This window comes from Toxorhynchites rutilus, chromosome 3, assembly GCF_029784135.1.
Source record: "Toxorhynchites rutilus septentrionalis strain SRP chromosome 3, ASM2978413v1, whole genome shotgun sequence".
Lineage (NCBI taxonomy): Eukaryota > Metazoa > Arthropoda > Insecta > Diptera > Culicidae > Toxorhynchites > Toxorhynchites rutilus.
In genome coordinates, this window is record NC_073746.1 from 75,331,673 (window position 1) to 75,347,994 (window position 16,322).

Here is a 16,322-nt window from a genome sequence, read left to right on the forward strand (position 1 = left end):
CTTATGGACGGGGTAAAGTGGAAGGTGCGAGCATACGGGCTTGGGCTCGAAGTATGAATAAAAAGAAAATGCCAAAAGTTGTTTAATAGTTTTTATTTCACTGTCTAAAATTTTCAAAAGGATCGGTCTACTGGGCGAATTTCTAAAGCGTTTGTTCCGTGATGCAATTAGATGTGACACACCCTTTAACAGAAAATCAATGCTAATCACAAATCGTTCTTTTCAAGCACAAAGGCGCCGATCTGATGCTGCAGAATAAAACATGTTACATTTTGAGTTGAAAGCCTTTGCTAGATCTCAAAAGGAGGCAATTTTGCCGATACTGCATTATGATACATTGCGTTTCCGGTTTCATATACAGAATTCGCCTCTAATTGGACATCTAGCTAATTGGGCAGACCTGAAATGCGACACCAACAATTGAACATTTGATCCTCTAATTGGACATTTTTGTAAACATCCTTTGTGGAAGTTTCTAGAACACGTGAAATTCTTAGTAGTGTTATTAATCATTTTACTAGATTATGTATTTTGCACACTTTTCTGATGGTTATTTGTTAGATTTTCGATTATTTTAACTTGTTTTCACATTGTGTTGTGTTGATATGTCCATTTACTGGTCATAATCGTATCTAATGCCACACTGAGTAGTGTCTCGGTATGTCCAAGTAGAGACAAATCTCTGTACTTGCTAAATTTAAATCATTTTCGTCATTTTCGCGTAACAGATGGCAAGTCAAATTCAATTGGTCTTATAGAAATTGGATAAAGTGTAGCCAACCTCAGTCGAATGAGTCCAGTGTTGTCACAGGTGTACTGGAAGTAGTATTTATTTATCCAATCAACGGGTTATGAGCAAGGATGCAAAATTTCGAAAGAACATGTTGAAATCGAAAAGCAATTTTTATCAGTGCAAAATATCTCCACCGGCATTCTTCACTTCTTTCTATCGCGGTGCCGCTGTGCCTATGACCGCTGGCTCACCATCTCGTTTGTTTTGATATAGTTTTCGTTCCATCAACAGAAATATCAGTTCATTCTCGATGTCAGTGAATGCTCAAGCCGAAAATATCACCTTTCATTGCGTCCTGGTGAAATTTTCGTTGGTCATACACCCATAAACTCAGCACTCAAATGTGCCGTTGCCCATCGATGTGTGTGCAATAAGCGGCACAAAAATGGGACCGGGGCTAGAAACATACTAGGAAAACACACACGAACACGCGTTTAAACGTCTGACGCGGTGTCAGTGAGATGATATTTCCTTGTATGGAATTTTGTACCCTTCCACTGTCAGCTGATCGAAGATGCGTATGAAAATTTTGGGCGTAAATTCTCAGTGAGACAGTGGAACGAATGAGTGTGGGGAATAATGCAAAAACCAAATGTTCCACGTGACGGAGTGTCGGTTGCATGGAATTAAGTTTGGTTCATTTGTCATGAACTGCAGGGGAATTGGTGGTTGATTTTGATGTTGTCTCAATATCTTGCGCTGTCAGTAAAGTGAGTGTGAGATTTTGCAACTCTGGTTATGAGTTTGGAGGCAAGCACAGGCGCATGTGTTGTCTTTTATTTCAAGTCGTCTCAGAAAAGTAAACCTTATCAACAGTACCCGTTTCAGTACTATTCAATATTTAATTACATTCAATATTACAATACAGTAGAACCCCGATTATCCGCGGAATAGTTGGGCTAGCTCACCGCGGATAACGAAAATCGCAGATAACGCTGTAAATGACTAAAGATGAGTTCCATACACGAAAAAAAGATATTTCGGCATGAAAACTATGTTTTATCGATACATAAATCATTAAACTATCCATCTATCAGGTCGAGTACACCAGTGATCAGATAATGTGAAAGCCATGACCAAAACAAAAGTATATGAGTCTATCATTCACCGACAAATTCGGGAAAGGCCTGTAGATTTACTATGGAGCTTGCTTTCGCGGACAATCCGCACCGCGGATCATCCGCTCGCGGATAATCGGTGTTACGGACCCAATTTAGATAGCAAGGCCGGCCAATAAACAAATCTGTGACCCGCACGATCCTCTGAATAGATCGTATTACTCATAGTGTAGCGCAGGCATACAAGATAGGAAATCACGTGTTCATTTGAGACCGTGAGCAGGCAGCATAGACAGATAAGGCGCCTGGAATACACAAAGACAACAAGGCACCAGGCGAAAGATTATTGCTGGTAATAAGCCTGGCCTCGCCCATTATCGAATATACGAAGGGCTATAAACAAAAATAACATTTTAAGCCGACGATGAGTAATAAACTTTCTAAATTGTACCCCTCTAGCGAGAGCGACAAAGGTCCGCAGAGATAAGCGGGTAGTAATAACATGTAGGGAAATAGCAGGCAGACAATCGATATGGGCTCGGTTGTCTGAGAAGGAAAGAGAGATCTCTTCTCTCCTTTATAGTTTTAACGCCTAGGAATGAATTCTTGGGTATATATACTGGGGATTCTGGCCTAGGAAGCCAGTTCAATTTCACAGTCCAATTGTTGAGTCCATTTCAAAATTCAAATCAAACAGTTCAAATCAAACAGTTCAAATCAGAAGTCTAATTCGTTAGTTCAAAATCAAAGTTCGTAGTTCAAAGTTCAATTCGTGATCCGAAAATCCACCAAGCGTTGACACCACAGGCGCCACGCTATAAAAGGTATAACCAAAAGGAACAAATCCCAATCCGAAAAGCAGACCATTTGCTTCGCTTCACCGGACCGCACTGGAGCCGGAAGAGGTTGAAGTTTTGTGGCTGCCCTAGCCGGGATTTGTTCACGCAAAGGGGCTTAGCCCATAAGAGACCAACCAAGTCCAGGGAAATAGATCCCTGGCTTTAATAAATTTAAACCGTGATTCTCAGGCCTCAATTGCCGACATCTAGGGAAATAAGTTCCCTAGATTAATCACGAAGCGCTCGAGAGAGGACGAGCGAAAAGTCTTGCCTTCATAGCAAGCATCTAGGGAACTCCAGTTCCTTAGATTATATTTTGGTGGCTCCAGAGAGGAGATTTAAAACTCACACCTTCGCCAAGAAAAGAACCACGATCCCTCGCGCAAGAGGAGTAAATCGGGAGGCTCAGAATCACGCCTTTTTGAAAAGACTAAGAAGTCAAGAATTGAAATTTGAACTCTCGCGCCAGAGAGTGAAATTGAACTCACGTGTATTCAAACGGGAATCACGTTGTAAGAGGAGATAAGACTTGGAACTCAAGCACTCATAGAAATTGATTTGAACACACGTGCATTCAAAAGGGAATCACGTTTATAAGAAAGAGATAAGACTTGAAAATTTAAGCACTCAAAAAAGATCTGAATTGAACTCACGTGTATTCAAGAAGGAATCACGTTAATTAAAATGGCTACATACGCATATAAAGCCAACCCTAATGGGCACTGCCGTCTGTATACGGACAAAGACAAGAAAGAGGACATGGTCGCATGCGATGAATGCGATCGGTGGTTCCACATTTCATGTGTGGGACTCACATACCTACCCAAGAAAGATGAAAGGTGGGTATGCCCTAAGTGCATGAGCACAGAAAGGGAAATGATGGAACTGAAAGTCAAAGTCAGACAATCAGTTTCCGGAGACAGCTTGCAAGAAATTTTGCAAGAGAACAGAGCAGCAATGGAGGCTCTGGTAAAGTCCATGAGGACAACGAGATTCGAAGCTGAACCAGGTACAAGTTCAGCACACAATAATGACAGCATCGAAGGTCAAAATCAGGAGGCAGAGCCAGAATGGACTGTCTACCTAAAGCGACAAGCACTCATGAGCTTGCCAAAATATGGAGGTGCGGCCAGAGAATGGCCGAAATTTAAAAAGGCCTTTGATGAGACCACAAAACAAGGTCAATTTAACAGGCTTGAAAATTTGAATCGCCTGCAAACAGTGCTGTACGGGAACGCAGAGAGGAGCGTCCGACAGTTAATGATGGATCCAAATAATATGGACCAAATAATTGATAGACTAGAAGATAATTTCGGAAGACCCGAACTAGTCTATAAAGAACTACTAGCCGAACTCACCAATATCAAAAGGGAGAGTCGGAATTTGATTACCGAAATATCCGAAGCACTGGATAATCTCGTCTGTAATGTTTCTCTTATGGATAGAGAAGAATTCCTGATTGACCACCGATTGGTGGAAGAGATCATAAGGAAAATGCCCTACGGTCTACAGGTGAAGTGGACTGAAGAAATGTACGACGGGGCAAAGACTTTAGCTGATCTCAATGAGTGGCTGAAGCCTCATTCGAGAACCAATAGACTGCTGAATGGCACCAGCAGGCCGCAGCCGCGAGAAACAAGCAGACCGCAGCCGCGAGAAATTAACAGATCGCAGCCGCGAGACACGAGGCCTGAGCGTCGATTTAACGTAAATACGCATCAGGAAAATAGATCGACAATAATAAAACGCAATTGTGAAGCATGTCGGGGAAACCACAAACTCCTCGAATGCACCAGATTTAAGGCTATGAAGCCTGAAAAGCGAAATGAATTAGCCTTTAAGGCAAAGGTATGCTTGAGCTGTCTCGCATTTACAAACCATATGATGCGAGACTGCAAAAGAGCAAAACAATGTGGAATTAATGGATGTAAGTTCAAACATCATCCATTAATTCATAAATCTCATGAGAGAGAATCAAGTGATTCAAATCAGTCGGAAGGACAGCATAGTCCAGATACACAAGCAGATGGTGAGATACACAATCACCAACAACTAACAAAATCCAACGTATTCTACCAAATAGTTCCTGTGACGTTGAAAAATAATGACAAAATCATCAACACGTTCGCTTTCTTGGATGCGGGGTCATCACTCTCTCTAATAGACGAGGAGATTGCGAACAAGTTAGGGCTCAACGGAAGAATTGATCCGTTAATGCTAAAGTGGACGCAGAACGTCACGAGAAACGAACAAAACAGCCGTAGAGTTCAGGTACGAATCAACGGCAACAATGAAAAAGAATACGTCATGAAAGGAGTGAGAACGATAAAGAATCTCCAACTCCCAGAGCAAAGCTTCAACAAGGAGGTGATGGAGAAAAGGTATCCATACCTCAAGAATCTGCCGTTGAGCAGTTACAGCAGTATACGCCCGACGATATTAATTGGACTGAGTCACAGTCACTTGTTAATTCCATTCGAAAGGCGAATGAGAAAACCGAACGAGCCCACAGCGCTACGAACCAAACTTGGATGGTTCATGTTCGGCAACATATCGTCCAATGTGCAAGGCGGACACATCATGGTCATTCAGCAAGAAGATGAAATGAACAAGGCTTTGCAGAAATATTTCTCCACCGAAGACTTCGGCGTTAAGGTAGTCAAGAATCTACCAAAATCAGCTGAAGAAGAAAAGGCTGAACAAATTCTAAGAAGTACTATGAAATACAAGGATGGTAGATACGAAGTTGGACTTCTATGGAAAGATGAGGAAACGAAATTTCCAAATAGCTACAACAATGCAGCAAAGAGGCTGACAACGAGTGAGAGAACGTTAAAAAAAGACCCAGAGTTGAAAAAATGGGCAATAGAAACATTTGCGGATTACGAGAAGAAAGGCTACATCCGCAAACTGTCAGAGGAAGAAATTATGAAGCCGATATCAAGAGTGTATTATCTTCCACACTTTATTGTGCACAACAAAAATAAGTTGCCACCTAAACCAAGGTTGGTTTTCGATGCGGCGGCAAAGACACAAGGTGTATCGTTCAACACGGAACTGTTATCAGGGCCGGATGCTACTACGTCATTGTTCGGTGTTTTAGTAAGATTCCGAGAAGGAGCAATTGCTGTATGTGGAGACATCAAAGAGATGTTCCACCAAGTACGAATCCGAGCTGAAGATCAACACGCTCAGAGATTCTTATGGAGAGATTGTGATAGCAGTAAGAAACCTGATGTATACGTAATGCAGGTGATGACATTCGGATCAACCTGTTCACCGTCATGTGCACAAGCGGTTAAAAACCACAACGCAGAAAAATTCAGAAAATATTGTCCAGTGGCGACTGAAGCAATCATCAAGCAACACTACGTCGACGATTATTTGGATAGTTTCGAAGAGCTTGATAAGGCAGCAGAGATAGTACTACATGTTATGAAAATTCACGATCACGCGGGTTTCCACATCAGAAACTTTGTGTCAAACAGCAGAGAACTTCTGCAAAGTTTACCCTCGGAACGTGTACAAATTTCCGGAATCAAAATGTTCGAAGAAAAGGATTCAATGACAGAAAAGGTACTTGGTGTATATTGGAACACCACGTCTGACACACTCGGCTATCAAATCAAATTAGACAAGCTAGGAAGTGATGTTACACAAATGCTACGTTTACCAACAAAGAGAGAGGTACTAGCTTTCGTGATGAGTGTCTACGATCCACTTGGACTCATCTCAAATATAACTGTGCATGGAAGAATCCTCATGCAAAGGCTGCACATAGAAAATATAGATTGGGATGACGAAATTCCCGAGAAGTTGCAGTCAGACTGGCAACACTGGTTAGAAATTATTGAATCTGCTGATAGCGTAACGATACCAAGATACATCCTCGAAGAAAGAACAGGTGAAGTAGAACTACACACCTTTGTAGATGCTTCTGAGAAAGCATTTTGTGCATGTGTGTACGTAAGAAGTATATCTGGAAACACACCACACGTAAGACTTCTATCAGCAAAGTCTAGAGTAGCACCAGTCAAACCATTGAGCATACCACGCCTAGAGCTACAAGCGGCCGTGTTAGGAAGCCGATTAACCAAAACGATAATAGATGAAACGAGGTTGAAAATCGTCAGCAAAACATTTTGGAGTGATTCACAGACCGTATTGTCATGGATCAAGAGTCCAAAACGAAGAAGCGTATTTGTGATGCATCGAGTAGGTGAAATCCTGGAAGATAACAGGAAAAATGAATGGCGATGGGTGCCAACAGATGAAAATCCAGCCGATGAAGGCACAAAGGAAAAGCTAGGAAAATCACAATGGTTTGAGGGACCTGATTTCCTAAAGCTCTCAGAATCGTCATGGCCTTCCATTGAAGAGAAGGAAACAGACGAAGAGTTGAGAGAAACAGTGCTAGTTCACGAAGAACTAAGCAAACTTAGTTTCATCGATAAGTACAAGGAATACTCAGATTGGTGGAAATTGGTGAAGAACCTTTGTGTATTAAACAGGACAAAGGAAAGATTACGTCGTGGATATATTCCAGACATTGAGTACAAGGACTACCAAAGAGCTGAGAACGTGCTCTATAGAAAGATGCAATGGGAAGCATTTCCAACAGAGATGGAAACTTTATTCAATGGCGGAACAATATCGTCAGGACCATTGGTCAGTTACGCACCCTTCCTAGACGAGGCAGGGGTAATGAGAAGTGGAGGACGTTTGAAGAAAGCCATGTCAGTACCATGGACTACAAGAACGCCAATATTGCTCCCACAAAAGCATCCATATACATATTTGATCGTGAAAGCAACACACGAAAGATATTTCCACCACGGCGAAAACACCGTCATAGCAGCATTACGGCAGAAGTATTGGATACTGCATATAAGAACAGTATTAGCAAACGTCAAGAAGAATTGCAATAGGTGCAAAATACGACGTGCAACTCCGGTAGAGCCGATGATGGCAGATTTACCACATTTCCGCACAGAAGCGCATATACCTCCATTTACAAACTGCGGAGTAGATTACTTCGGACCTTTCGAAGTAGCGGTAAAGAGATCGCTCGAGAAGAGATGGGGCGTCATATTCACCTGTCTCTCAACAAGAGCAGTACATATTGAGATGGCAGAAAATCTCAGTACTGATGCGTTCATGGTCGTGTTAAGGAACTTCCAGAACCGAAGAGGAAAGGTCACCAGTATCTACAGCGACAACGGAACGAACTTCGTTGGAGCAGAGCGAGAGTTAAAGTCGCTAGTCAATGAAATCAACGAGAAGATGGGCAAAAATGAAGCAGCAAAAATGGAAATCCAGTGGAGATTCAACCCACCTTCAGCACCACATTTTGGAGGCGCTTGGGAGAGATTAATAAGAAACGTCAAAGTAGCACTAGCAGAGATCCTGAAAGTTTGGGGTAGGAGCAAGCCATCAGCAGCAACGTTGCAAGCTGCATTCATCCAAGCGGAATTTTTAGTCAACTCTCGACCGTTGACACACATACCAGTCTCCTGCATCGACGATGAAGTGTTGACGCCATTCCACGCGTTAATAGGAAGAGCAGGAGAGTATGCCCCACCGTATGCACCAACGACCAGTCAGTATGACACAGCGCAATGGAGACGCATTCAACATTATTCCAAGTTGTTTTGGAACCGATGGAAGAAGGAGTACTTACCAACTCTGTTAAAGCGTAATAAAAATACGCAGAAAGTAGAACCGATCAAAGTCAACGACATCGTCTTAATCACGGACGACGACGCACCACCAGGAAAATGGCTTAAAGGACGAGTCATCGAAACGTTTGTGGCGAGCGACGGGCAAGTTCGCCAAGCAAAGATCCAAACCGCGAAAGGTGTCCTGAAACGACCGGCAGTTAAAATTGCAGTACTGGACATTATCAAGGGAAATGATCCAGCCATCAACTAATCAGGAAGAAGACGTCAGTGCTCGCTACCAGAGCACCAATATCCGAAAGATGCAGCCAACTGATGTAAGCTCGCGTCAGAGCTAAGATGTATGATCCATGGACCAAGCATTGAAGAGGACATCCTTTGGAACCAGGCAACGTGCCGAAGAATTGAAATTTAAAAGTGTTTTTAAACTCTGTTAGAATATAAGGATGAATGTAAAATAAATGATGCTCCGAAAACATGTAAACAAATAGAGATATAAGTAACACAGGTAGCATAGGGTCCGTTCAGGAATTTTATAAATCGAACAAGTAGATTTATCAGGGCCGGAATGTTACGGACCCAATTTAGATAGCAAGGCCGGCCAATAAACAAATCTGTGACCCGCACGATCCTCTGAATAGATCGTATTACTCATAGTGTAGCGCAGGCATACAAGATAGGAAATCACGTGTTCATTTGAGACCGTGAGCAGGCAGCATAGACAGATAAGGCGCCTGGAATACACAAAGACAACAAGGCACCAGGCGAAAGATTATTGCTGGTAATAAGCCTGGCCTCGCCCATTATCGAATATACGAAGGGCTATAAACAAAAATAACATTTTAAGCCGACGATGAGTAATAAACTTTCTAAATTGTACCCCTCTAGCGAGAGCGACAAAGGTCCGCAGAGATAAGCGGGTAGTAATAACATGTAGGGAAATAGCAGGCAGACAATCGATATGGGCTCGGTTGTCTGAGAAGGAAAGAGAGATCTCTTCTCTCCTTTATAGTTTTAACGCCTAGGAATGAATTCTTGGGTATATATACTGGGGATTCTGGCCTAGGAAGCCAGTTCAATTTCACAGTCCAATTGTTGAGTCCATTTCAAAATTCAAATCAAACAGTTCAAATCAGAAGTCTAATTCGTTAGTTCAAAATCAAAGTTCGTAGTTCAAAGTTCAATTCGTGATCCGAAAATCCACCAAGCGTTGACACCACAGGCGCCACGCTATAAAAGGTATAACCAAAAGGAACAAATCCCAATCCGAAAAGCAGACCATTTGCTTCGCTTCACCGGACCGCACTGGAGCCGGAAGAGGTTGAAGTTTTGTGGCTGCCCTAGCCGGGATTTGTTCACGCAAAGGGGCTTAGCCCATAAGAGACCAACCAAGTCCAGGGAAATAGATCCCTGGCTTTAATAAATTTAAACCGTGATTCTCAGGCCTCAATTGCCGACATCTAGGGAAATAAGTTCCCTAGATTAATCACGAAGCGCTCGAGAGAGGACGAGCGAAAAGTCTTGCCTTCATAGCAAGCATCTAGGGAACTCCAGTTCCTTAGATTATAATCGGGGTTCCACTGTATTTATTCTAAGTTATTTTCTCAGAATTCATCCCTATCATCCCGTCTGCTCATTAGTCAGGGAAGCTCAAACAGTTGGACATTGATGGTCCGGTTTGAGTTTTACTTTATGAGAGGCAAATAATTTCCAGGTTTCGATTAAGTGAGCAGCTTGTAACGCTCCTAAGACATACTACAACAATTTGGTTGATTGCGTCGTGAACGATTTGTAATAATAAATTTGTAAATGTATACAAATGACGTCTTGTTCATGAGCTTAAGTCCCAGTTATTCCAAAAGCACTCGATATCCGTACGTCATGGAATTATCCTCTCGCGAACGCAGCCTTACAAAATATGATTAAATTGTCAGCCAGCTTTGTTCCACATCAATTTAAGCGATATTGAAATGTATCTGTGCAACATTTCTCATGTATTTCGTCAATAAATTTGCCACATTTATGCCAACTATTCGCGATCAGGACATATATTGGTATCAATCAATAACCAATAAGTCACCGCACCTGGTGTGTTCGGGTGTCTGGGCGAACCCGAGCTGCTGTTCTCGATGATGACGGGTGCTGGTACGTCAGCGTCATTGTTAACCCCATAGCCTGGGAAGAATGCTAAGCTGCATTTACGGAATAAATCAACTCGAGCTATTTTCGAAACGTGTTGAACACACACAGGCACTATGTGCTTGAACGTGAAAATCGGGTTTCCCGCTCTCGCTCACGTGTACGAATTGGATCACCCCCGTGCGCGCAACAATCTTGCCAAATTAGCCAAACGATGTATTAAATACGTTCCGTGCGGACCACCTAACCCCAATCAATCCGTCAGATCCTGAGGAATCCACCAACGCCTCCGTCGAACAGGTAGTTTACCGTCAATACAAATACCCACCCATCAGTCATGCAAGACTAACGAGAGAAGAGATCTCCGATTGCACTGATTCCGTGGCGTGAAAAGTCTTGCCCAGCGGAAGAAGAAACCATGCCAACCAGTGCCAACCAGTCGACTCGGCACCCGGCGTCCGAGCAGCCATTGGGAGGGAGGCTCAGCTCAGCCACAGCCATAAATCAGCGCGCTAACTGGAAAACGATTAATAAAAATTAATTACTACAACGAGCTATTTTACGCCACATTTTCCGCGTTGTATCTCTTTTTTTCGTGACACGCTAAATAGACTCACGTTTCGAATGCCGACTGCGCGCGAAATCAGAACGGTCGGGCCGAAGACGTGGAAAGTCTTTGCGCTAATGTTGAACGCGACCATATGATGACGTTCTGTGTGGGCGAGGAAGAGGGGCTGTTCGCGGAAAAAAGGTACATACTTATAGTGATTTACGAGACAGTGTCAATTGGTTGGACGGTCATTATTTGATGGGTAAATTTCAAATCAAATCGGTAATTGGTTGTGTAATGTGTAATTATATGAAATTGAGAAATGTTTGTCGTACTCAAGTGGCATAGTGTACATGTACATATAGCGTATCTTGGAAAATCCATGAATATTCATCATAATGCTCACCTTTCTTTCAAATTCCGCCCATTAGGCACTTAGCATATTCTGTATTTCCTGGTGACGGGTGCTGGAAGTACAACATCTAGATTCTCTGCACTTTACACCCACTAGCAGCGCCACCGATGAGAGCATTGATTCACCGGCTCTGTTGGGTTGAGCATCCGCTAAGAGATTTTGTCTCCATCTCGTGGTTCATCATAATACTAAAGCTTCGTTAGTGGGGGTGGAGTTTAAATTACGACACATTCGAAAACTATTTTGTTCTGAAAAATTATGACTTTAAGGCAGTATTCTTGCCTAGAAATTTGAAAAAAAAAGACGGGTGGGTAATGTCAGGGACATAACCGGAGTGACGTAGGACTATATGAAGGGGACAGCTTTTGCTAAATATATTGTTTTATTTTCTTCTCCTCGGTGAATACCTACATATCTAACTGAAAAATGGATTAGTTTATTGTTCACTCTTTATGAACATGTTGGGGGTTCTGAAAAGAACTTTTGGTGTTGTGTTTTTGCGTTTTTTTACAAACTTTCTCAATTTTTTCTCACTATCTTATAGTTGCTTCTTGATATTTTTATTTATTGAATGTTCAACTCCGGGCATCCTTTGGCGTATGCACATATTGTAAAATCAAAATGATGGCTATGATAAGGAATGCATAGTGGTCCTCAGCTCATTCACTATCATAAATTTCACATTACCGTACCTTAAACTGTGGTTTCGGAGACGAATGAATTGTAAGATTTGTAGTCTCCACAAACAATGTAAATAAAAATGAAAAAGAACTGAGGATTTGGAGACGAACTTTAAGATCTGTCGAGAAACAGATGAGCTATAAGCGTTCTGAAAAACCAACAGTAAATATAGGGACGGATGACCTTCGGAATAAAGTCCTTTAAAATAAGAACAGAGCAGCAGGAAATACATAGCTCATCATGTTGCTCCTTAGTTATGTTTCTATACAATGCAGATGTAACGTCAGTCAATTTTCAACATCAGTTATCAACCAAAGAAAGCAGTTCTTGCTACCGAGAAAATTCGTGAATGCCATCCTGCATACAATGTGTTGTAATTTGAAGCCACTTTCAATTCAGGAACCATGCATGGGTTTGTGAAAACTGAATGATCAATTTAAAAGAGCCCAACCTCCAATAAGTTCAAAAACAAGCATAAACAAAATAAATCAGTTCATATTATATGTCATATTATGTCACTTTAGAATGCATTGGTATTGTGAATAACTTTTAATAACTCTTCTTTAATAGGTTTAATGGCCCTGAAAAGCGCCGTGTTTTACGGTAGCTGTTTTTGCCACCAAAGCAGTCTGTATAAACAAACTTTTTCCTTTTTCTACCTGCTGCCGTTTTACGATTGCGTTTTCTACTCGCCACTCGCCACTCGTTACAACTGCCTGTTGTTGTCTTGATGTCCACCGAACCGAATGTGGTCTGTTCTGAATGCCGGTTTTCTTATCGTCGCGAGCAATTTTGCCACCCAACTCGACCATTTCGGCGGCCGAAACTATATAACGGTGGCTAGGTGGACTGGTGCACTGGTATTAACGCGCTCGGCCTAGCTACCCTTGCGGGGAACTCCAGACCAACACGCCTTTCCCTTCACTTTTCCTCCTTTGCCATATCCAACCATGACTGCTTGTGTTGGTTTGTTGATGTGATGTGATGCGAAACGATGTGGTGTACGGTCAATATTCGGTTACACTCCAACACTTCCCCTTAACCGGAAATTTGAAGAATTCCCACTTTGGTTAAACAATCGGCCCTTTGATGATTCGATTCAACGTAGAGTAACTTGATATGCCCATCCTCTAACTGCTCTCTGACGAAATGATTCCTCACGTCAATATGTTTGCTTCTCGGTGAATATCCTACTTCCTTCTCCGCCAGACATATTGTGCTGCAATTGTCGCAACTTATTAGCACCGATTCGTGCTTACTATTTAGCTCACTACGAAAACCGCGCCACCATAACGCCTCTTGCGAAGCCGAAGATAACGCCATGTATTCGGCTTCAGTTGTAGATAAGGCCACTGTAGGTTGTCGTCGACAGCTCCATGAAACCGACCCGCCACCAAACTGAAACAAGTAACCGGTGACAGATCGTCTAGATACAGGATCATTCCCCCAATCCGCATCACTAAATCCTTCGAACATCGCTTTTTCTTGCCTACGAAACAGATTGACTTCCGGCGTTGAAACCGGGTTACATTTCTCCATATTAAACCGTCGAGCAACTCTTCAATGTATTTTTGTTGATCCAACATTATCGAGTCACCATTACGTGTGATCCGCATACCAAGTATCTGGCCTTCATTTTAAATTTCAAAAATAATTCTCGTTTAACATCATTAACCCAACTTGGTTCATTCGAGAACACAAGTAGATCGTCAACATATACTGCAACTACGATGATTCGATCTTTATCTGTCATATAGTATACGCATGGATCATAATTGGACCGTCTGAAATCGATCGTCTTCAATTCTGTGTCCAATTTAATATTCCAAACTCGGCTGGACTGCTTAAGACCGTATAATGCTTTCCGCAAACGGCATACCTTCTCTTTAGCCGTCGGGTCAACAAATCCTTCTCCAAATAATTCACCCCGAAGAAATGCTGTTATTGCATCTAGTTGATATACTCGTAAATTCAACTGAACTGCCATTGCTAACAAATAACGAACACTCGCATATCTGACTACAGGTGCATAAGTTTCTGTGTAGTCTAAGCCTTTTATCTGGGAAAAACCTTTAATTACAAGCCGGGCTTTGTAACGCTCTACCGATTCGTCGCCATTCCTCTTGATTTTGAACACCCATTTACTTTTGAGTGGTGTTCGCCTTTGTAAGGTGCATGCTGGGCTTAACAATGATAGATTCATTTCTCTCACATTTGAACTACTGGTAACACTGTCATGCAATGGTGGTACCAAGGCGCGTAGAAGTGTATCCTTCAGCCATCTTGGAAGTCTACTGTGTTTTGTTTGTAAACAAAACATAATACGCTTGTGCCCAAGCTCGCTCGTGATCAGTCTATCTCTTTCATGCTTGAAGGAAAGAAATCCCCTTCTGCTTTCTTCCGTACTGTTTTCATATACCGCTCCCCTAACCAACTTAGTGACGAAACGGCCTCACCTAGTACCATAGACCCGTCTTGGGTGGTACGACAGACGTCAAGTTTGACAGTACGGCACAGCGGATGTGGGTACGTCAGCGCTGGCGGGCATCTTTCTCCGCATACTCTTGACGAGGTAAGAAGTGTTTCGTAAGCTAGTCGATATCCGTGTCGATTGATTCTCAAGCAATGGCGTGAGCTGGCTTCGTACCGTTTGGCCCTGCGGACCGTAGATATTTACAGCCTTGGACGGACATGTAATGCGACTTATTTAGTTGGACATTTTTGTAACCCACATTGAAAGTCGACACTGTACCACTGTCATCGCAAATGTTCAATTACAGGTTAAAATCGCCTTCAATGCGACACTGAGTGGTGGTAATGCGACGTGCCATTGAATGTAATTTACTGTAAAATATGTCACAAGCTGGATGGGAAGAAATTTTCCAACTGTGAAAGCTGTGGCGAGTGGCAAACGCAATAGCTAAACAGGAAAATAGCTGATAACAAAAAATACAACACCAAAGGTTCTTTTCAGAACCATCAACATGTTCATAAAGAGTAAACAGTAAACTAATCCATTTTTCAGGTAGATAGGTAGGTATTCACGTAAGAAAAGAAAATAAAACAATAAATTTAAAATATATATTTCACAAAAGCTGTCCCCTTTGTATAGTCCTGCGTCACTCCGGTTATGTCCCCGACATTACCCACCCGTCTTTTTATGAAATAAAGTTAACGTTAATAACTATTTTTGCCGTGAACGGATTCTGGCGATTTACATACCAAACGAATCGAAAATTCCCTAAGATTTGTTTGATATAATATACATTACAATCCCATAGTCTGTATATGGTTTAAATTGATGAAAATTGGAAGCATTACCTCATACATTTGTTCTGTCCATTTGTGTCAATAACGAGCAACTTATCGACCAGCAACGAAGGGGAAATCATAGGATTTCTTTTTATCTGTATTATAGTGACTTTCAACTCATTTGGCTGGTTCGTCACTTTTACTTCCATTTTTGGAAGAATGTCGGGAGTGAGAATTGAACTCGTGGCCTTTAGCGTGAGAGGCATGAATGTTATCACTACGCTAGATCGCCTCCACTCTATCGTAGGATGTAAAGTCTCCGTGACCAAGGAAAAGAAGAAGAACGAAGGGGAATATTTGCCTAGAGTATAAACAGTGGATCTCGCTGAGCCAAACTTCCATTCTTCGTGAGAAAATCGACTGAACAACATTTTTGCTGAGCGAGCTCAACGGCGACGGATCGAATGCCTTTCTCAAGGCAATGGGGGTGAAGGAGTAATATGAGGAAAGAATAGAATTTTACAAGGGCCTTTTTGAAGGCTAGAGACGAATGAACTGAAGAAGTTTAAAGTCTCTTTAATTCAACAAGGAAACGAAGAAAAAGGCAAACTTTCAATATCGTTCTAGATACGAAACAATGAACATCGCTTGTTCTTCCTTGCTTTGCGCCATCACATGTCTTCGTTTCGGACTGAGCTGTGGATGCGACCAAATTACTCACTCGCTGATGTCTCTGGCATTGCATTACACATTACTCTGGCACTGACGTCATTGCATCAATGTTTTGAGCTACACAATTGTGTGGGGAATCATCAAGCTAGGCTATCGTCAGCTCACCAAGAAAATAAATGTTCTGGAATTTTGTTAGTGATTTGGTTTCGCATGACGGTAGGAAAACTCTCTCCACAAAGGATGAT

The 16,322-nt window shown here is 42.1% G+C and overlaps 1 protein-coding gene across 1 annotated transcript; it reads left to right on the forward strand.

Annotated features, from left to right (window-relative positions):
• Positions 1-3,374: 3,374 nt before the first annotated feature.
• Positions 3,375-8,621, forward strand: LOC129773236 (uncharacterized). Its single transcript, XM_055776830.1, has one exon. The coding sequence runs from the start codon at positions 3,375-3,377 to the stop codon at positions 8,619-8,621; it is 5,247 nt and encodes a 1,748-aa protein (XP_055632805.1).
• Positions 8,622-16,322: the final 7,701 nt, after the last annotated feature.

Bases quoted from the DNA above. Each gene is read 5' to 3' on its own strand.
- LOC129773236 (XM_055776830.1), top strand. From the start codon at position 3,375: ATGGCTACATACGCATATAAAGCCAACCCTAATGGGCACTGCCGTCTG.